This window comes from Atta colombica, unplaced genomic scaffold, assembly GCF_001594045.1.
Source record: "Atta colombica isolate Treedump-2 unplaced genomic scaffold, Acol1.0 scaffold22, whole genome shotgun sequence".
NCBI classification, from domain to species: domain Eukaryota; kingdom Metazoa; phylum Arthropoda; class Insecta; order Hymenoptera; family Formicidae; genus Atta; species Atta colombica.
The window spans coordinates 75,107-81,911 of NW_017259316.1; the positions used below are offsets into that span (position 1 = coordinate 75,107).

Sequence of the window (6,805 nt, forward strand, 5' to 3'; positions counted from 1 at the left end):
GAATTCGCTATTAAAGAGTTTGTTCGATTGAGCTTCTCTGACTTTTGTATTTTGTTATTGTTCCGCGGCCTTATAGCATGTAAACGTCTGCTTACTTGGTGTCGCGGGTTATCTCTAAGTGTGGCTTCCATATTACAATTGCATATTGTTAAGTACGAGATAAGAATAAGGAAATGCATTCTTATAGTTTAAAGTCATTATCATGTTTGTCTTTACATCGATTTCTGTTTTCCATTTACATGACTTTTTTAACGACCGACTTGATCAGCTGGAAAATGATAATCGATAAAAGCGGTTATCAGCAGAAGTTGATGAAGAAGCGATGCATTCAATATAATGATCGCGTCAGCAGAATGTTTATTTTCCATTGTTGGAAGTTTTCTCCGCGCTGATTGGGTTATATTTTTAAATCTGGAGGAGTCCTATCTCAGCAAAGAAAACTTCCAACAGTTGTAAAATAAACATTCTGTCTTATGCAGCCATTGTCTCGAGCAACTTAGAAATATATTAATTAAATAACGGTACAATTTGTTTAGATAAACGTAAAAAATAAGTTGATTTACATTTTATATTCTCTCTGACTGAAAATTAAGCCACTCTTTTTCAAGACTTTAATTTTTCTTTCTTTAAAGTGAGATTTCTATTCATCTAAAAAAATTTAGAGAGTAATAATTACGTCAAATGTATAACATTTAATTTCACTACATGAAAAATCATTCTTGCGTGTAATTTGATAAATAGAAATTGGTCTATTTTTCTTTCTATATTGAAACTAAAACAAAATCAGGCAGACTCGAGTCACCAACACATGCTGACACAAATTAAATGGAAAGCAGAGTCGATTCTATAGAAGTCCACTTATTGTGATAAGTGAAAAGCAATTTATGTTTAGGCGTTGCGTTTAAAGCTGCAATAATATTAAAGTTCTCGTAGAAACGAATAGATCGTAGTGTCTTAAAAGTTATTATTTTAATGTAAAAAGGATGATATGAGGATAGTTCAAGTGACATTCAAGTAGCCACGTTTAGCGTTAGACCACGCGCTGCAGATTACGGGCTGTTGCCTCTCATTGTCGCGTGCTTGCTCGCTCGACTCCTCCTTTTTCCTCTCTTCTTTTTTGATTTTTTTGTTTTCCAAGTAAAGGAGAACTGACTCCTATACGCGGGTTCTAAATGTGATCCTTTTTGCTTGCTCTTCGGTCGTCGATCCTATCGAAGCCTCCCTTAGACTTCAGACAGCTACACGCTCTTACTCAAAGACAAATATCTATATAATCTTATTTGGAATATAAGTATCCACACAAGCGCTTCTCGAACCACTCGAAGTTATTTCTGGATCTGTCGATGCACTTAGCCTATCGTTTAAGATTTATCACTTTCTTCCTTTTGCACTCGTAGTCTTCTCGTTTGAAATGTTTTATCTACGTAAAAATGGAGCAACAATGGTTGCAGATGTTAGATGCTTAAATGTTAGAGCACGCTGGGTACAATAAATGTTTTTGTGCAATCCGTAATTTGTAGCAAAATTATACTTCCTTCCCTCGCACTATTATTTGAATATAATACTTTTATTTTCTTCTCTTTATTTTTATTTCCTTTAAAATGCAAAATCTTAAAATTATAAACGTATTTGAAAAATAATTTTAAATTATTATGGATATAGATGCAGGTTTTGTTGTTAGCTTAAATAATCTTTGATTGAAACAAATATCTTATCAGCGTAATTTATCGTTATCTGTATAAGCGCATATCAATTGTGTTTTATGATGTAATGCCATTATTGTTTAGATTAACATTTAATTTAATCTAATATTAATTAGTATCTAATATTAATTAGTTTTAATGATTGAGTTAATGCATTTGTGATTGGAGAAAACATTGGAGATACGTATTTAAAATGTGTATTTCACGATATTTAAGGCAAATATTTAATAGCCGTATCATATTTAACGTAATATATATTATGGAATGATATTTTATAAGCTAAGAAAGCAATTTTAATTATATTGCATTGTATGTATACTTGATGTTATTTACAGTTCGAAAGCAATTATTAACTTCGGGGAACATATTCCTGAGCTTTCATTAATATCAACTCTACTCATAAGATTTTAATTTAACGTGACAACAACGAATTATTTTTAACTACTTCAGGGACAAATTATTTTAAATTCTTAGTGTTTCATGGTGAAGTTCATCTTAGGCGCATGCGTGATTTATAATTGTGATACTGGTAACATGGAAATTTTATCAATTTTGTGATTTAAAAAAAATTTATTATTACGGTTTATTATTATGTTTGAATTTGTTTAGCTTATCACATGTGACGATACAGTTAATTTAATGCTGAAAATTTAGTGTAATGAGTACATTCACATCGCATGTCCCTGAAGCGATATAAAGTTCGCACTCCAGAGTCATCGTTAACCAGACCTTACAATTATTTTTAACTTCTTCAGGGACAAGTTATTTCTGATTTATCATATATTTTCTCTATATATTCTCTCTACCTTGTAGGATCGATTTTATTTATTTATATAAAGTTATTGAAATTTTACATTGAAAAGAAGGCTGACAGAGCTATAAAGAAATAAATCCTCCAAAAATTAAATTCTAGTAGATCCATTTTAAGGACAGGATCCATTTTAAGAATAAATTTTGGGACGTATATAAATATCGAGCTTTTCTTGTAATTAAATTTTTACATAAATTCATAAATTATTAATTCGAGTCATCGTACGCGACGAGATGTTCGCATTGTCTATAAGGGATTAGATTCCCGAAGAAATCTGTTTTCATTTTGGCTTATTTTAAGCATTCGATGACTACGCGGTGGTGTAATGTGACATTTCCAGCATTTCGTCTGGAATATGCCTGTCATGTAATAGCAAAATGACAATAACTTCTCTGTCGGGTAATGGAATCTCTGCATCTTCGCTCTATAGTCGCCGTGACCTTGCTAATATGCAGTTTTCCGATAGCCAGTATCAGACTAGTTCAGCCGCACCGTGAATTCCCTTTTATGCCTATAAATAACGATTCGACGACACATCCATAGCGTCATAAAGAGAGATGATCTGCATTGGATGTCGATTAAATCACCTGTTCCTTTTGCCTTCGCCGCTTATTAACGCTTTAAATGTCGAATGACGTCATCTAAAGATATTCGGCACTTTTATCAAATGTTGAAGACTAAATGCGCTAGTGAATTTATTTACTGTGATACGTGTATATGTCGTGAGAATACGTAGATCTGATATAATTTAATTTTTTTTTTTTTTTTTACTGAACTAAATTATTTTTGTCGCATTTTAAATATAAAAGTTTAATGTTGCTATGAAAAAACATACAGTATTTAAATTCAGATAAATTCTTTAAAATCATCGGTTGTTTGCAGGAAATCATCGTTTTAACTTATAATTATAATGTACATTATAAATGTAAATTATAATTGTACAAACAATTAATATTTTTACTAATTTAATTAATAAATATATTAATTGTTTACTAATTTAATTAGAAAGAATACAGTCGTGTTATTTCATACGGTTGTAGAGATGGATCGGTTGTATGCATGGATCTATTCACTGATGCATTTACTTTACGTGGCATTGTGATCGTGTGAAATTAAGCTAGGCTAGAAATTAGGGAACTTGAGGGAAATTGAATCACCTAGAGCGTTATAGATCCAGTTATGATCCAAAATCCAATAGTTGAGTGGTACCATAACTTTAGATTTCCATAATGTTGAATCGTATAATCCGTGTCGAAAATAGCTCTCTCCCTTTCTCTCTCATCGAGAGAGAGGCTCGCACACTCCCGAGACATATCCATTATCCAACGAGCTTATCAGTAATTTCACGCCTTTTCAACGCTATTATAATCGATGCGATACCACCGTAGACCACGCCGGAAGTACCGTGATTGTACCCATGTGCAAAGTGCTCGAGAATAGGCAAAGATGATCTGGCCTCACCGTAATCTGTAATCGTATATCACCCCTATTTATTGAGACGGCTAATACCGGCAGAACTTAATCATCTTCCATGCCCCAAAGTAGAGTTATGCTCGGTGTACCTGTAAGAAGGAGTATCATAACCATCCCTCATTAGTGCGGTGGACAGAAATGGGGAATGCCTCATTAAGTATCGATTCGACTGCACCGGTGTTAGAAACAAGAATGTCGATACAGCCGACCGTGTTTCTCTATTGTTCTCTACTCGATGTGAATCGAAGAATTGCATAACCATGCGTAACGACGTACGGTGAGTCGAAGGCAACTCGAAAGCAACGAGTCTCAATAGACTCGTGGTAAATTGACGGGATAATGATGTATTATTGACGTATCACGCTCGAGTAATTCCAGAAGCAATACGTGCATAACGGTATAAGTAATGTGATATAAGTATGGCGTTAATTATACATGACAATGGCATTATTGATTTTTTTTCCAGAGATAGACTGCCTATTCTTACGTTATAGATAGATTCTTATCTTGAGGTAAAAGCTTTTAAGATGAGATTGAAATTAGCTGTAAATTCGTGTTGGCAATAAATGTAACAAGTTCGTGCTTTTATTTATTTTACTATTATTTTTCTGAACAAGTACCTAACAGAGTAATTCACCGCACTAATGAAGGATCGTTGCAATCTTGAATAAAATAATATAATTAACCGCCAACATTTCTGGGTATACAGTCAGAGGATGTCGACCGGGCAAGACCGTTATCATGACGGAGGCCGAAGTACGTGGCCTCTGTCTGAAGTCGCGGGAAATTTTCCTGCAACAGCCGATCCTATTGGAATTGGAGGCCCCGCTTAAGATCTGCGGCGACATACACGGCCAATATACCGACCTGCTGCGACTCTTTGAGTACGGCGGCTTTCCGCCCGAGGCGAACTATCTGTTCCTGGGCGATTACGTTGACCGAGGGAAGCAATCTTTGGAGACGATATGCTTACTGTTGGCATACAAAATCAAATATCCAGAGAACTTTTTCCTGCTGCGCGGCAATCACGAATGCGCCAGCATAAACAGGATATACGGCTTTTACGACGAGTGCAAGCGGCGATATAACATCAAGCTTTGGAAGACTTTCACAGACTGCTTTAACTGCTTGCCGATCGCTGCGATTATTGATGAAAAAATCTTCTGTTGCCATGGCGGGCTCAGTCCTGATCTGCAGGTGACTAGAGAGATTCTTTAATTCTTTTCTCTAATAAGTTTCGTATAAAAAGAAAGTGCAATAAATATATATTCATACTTTATCTTGTTTAGGGAATGGAGCAAATCAGAAGAATCATGCGTCCAACTGATGTACCTGATACCGGTCTCCTCTGTGATCTTTTATGGTCCGATCCTGATAAAGATGTTCAGGTGAGATGCTTTTATATGAGCAAATCTCAATGCACTGATTAGATTAATATAGTAAGGATTTCTCTAATCGCATATTAATGTTCTAGGGTTGGGGTGAAAACGATAGAGGAGTCTCATTCACATTCGGTCCAGATGTCGTGTCGAAGTTCTTGAATCGTCACGATATGGATCTCATATGCAGGGCGCATCAAGTGGTCGAGGATGGCTACGAATTCTTCGCCAAGCGACAACTCGTCACACTTTTTTCTGCGCCAAATTACTGTGGCGAATTTGATAATGCCGGCGGAATGATGAGCGTTGACGAAACGTTGATGTGCAGTTTTCAGGTAATTGACGAGAGAATTTTCCTTTCATTTCTCTTTAATGTCATTGATGCAATATCCAAGTTTATCGCGCCATGTCTCGCATCTTTTTGTAGATCTTGAAACCATCGGAGAAGAAGGCAAAATACCAATATGGAGGAATGAACACGGGTCAAACAGGTAGACCATCTACACCACAAAGGAATCCAGCGAAAAAGAAATGACAGCCTTCAACCGAACCTGCACAACAAACGCGATTATCCTTAATGGAGGCTATCATGCTAGGTAAATCTGCTTTATGCTTGTCAAAGCTTACTTAATCACACTAGTTGACCACTTATGTGCATTATTACGAGTCTATTTCCCACGATTATCAGTTGAATAGAAAAAGAGAAAAAGAACAGAAAAAAAGAAAGAAACGAAAAGAAAGCGGAAGGAAGCGAAATGTAGAACGTTGCTCGATATATTTAAGTTTGTACAATGATTCACCGATGATTTAGATGTAATACTTAGCATGCGACGTTTCCAACACATGTACACGCTTCGAGGCAAACACGATTTAAGAATGAACTTAATTTATGATTCAAAGACATTAATGGAATTACTCGGACACATGGGCTTGCGAAAATTCTTAGTGCTTTATAGTCGATGCGCTTGTCGAAAACGTCGAGTTTCTCGGCGCTGCTGTGTATCTGATCTAGCCTTTGATTTTCATGTGTTTCAGCACGAAGACGCCGAGATACAGAATTAACCTAATCTGATAAACATAAATCTAAAAAAAGTGTAAGATTTATTTCTCTTTCAATTGCATTTTAACATGATAAGAAATATAAATAATTCGCGGTGAATCAAGTTTCGATTATCATCGTACTTGACGAAGGGATTGCTCTCAGAATTTTACAGCAATTATGGCAATTATCTACCATGAATGAAGTGATTCCTTGTGTAAAGCTAATGCTCTTTGAAAAGCATTTCATCATTCTCATTTGTATTTATTGCTTCCACTGTTGATGTTGAGTGTAATTATGAGACTCGCTGTTATTATATATTATTATTTTTATTTTTAATAGTATTTTTATCATTGCTTTTAGCAGCTAATTTAAATATCATCGTTTCGAGAGATGCGCG

At 35.3% G+C, this 6,805-nt stretch overlaps 1 protein-coding gene across 3 annotated transcripts in view; it reads left to right on the forward strand.

The window, feature by feature from the left end:
• Positions 1–6,733, forward strand: part of LOC108687898 (serine/threonine-protein phosphatase PP1-beta catalytic subunit) — an 8,692-nt gene extending 1,959 nt beyond the window's left edge. Inside the window, exons 3-7 of one of the 3 annotated variants that reach the window (XR_001931761.1) lie at positions 4,697–5,184; positions 5,277–5,375; positions 5,462–5,701; positions 5,794–5,962; positions 6,402–6,733. Coding sequence is in view for 2 of the 3 variants with exons in the window: in XM_018193920.1 (XP_018049409.1) it covers positions 4,697–5,184; positions 5,277–5,375; positions 5,462–5,701; positions 5,794–5,901 (935 nt within the window). In the remaining variant the exon portion in view is untranslated. Of the gene's footprint in view, positions 1–4,696; positions 5,185–5,276; positions 5,376–5,461; positions 5,702–5,793; positions 6,375–6,401 lie in introns of those variants that run through there. The other 2 variants (XM_018193920.1, XM_018193922.1) reach the window with 2 other exon arrangements.
• The last annotated feature ends 72 nt before the right edge of the window (positions 6,734–6,805 follow it).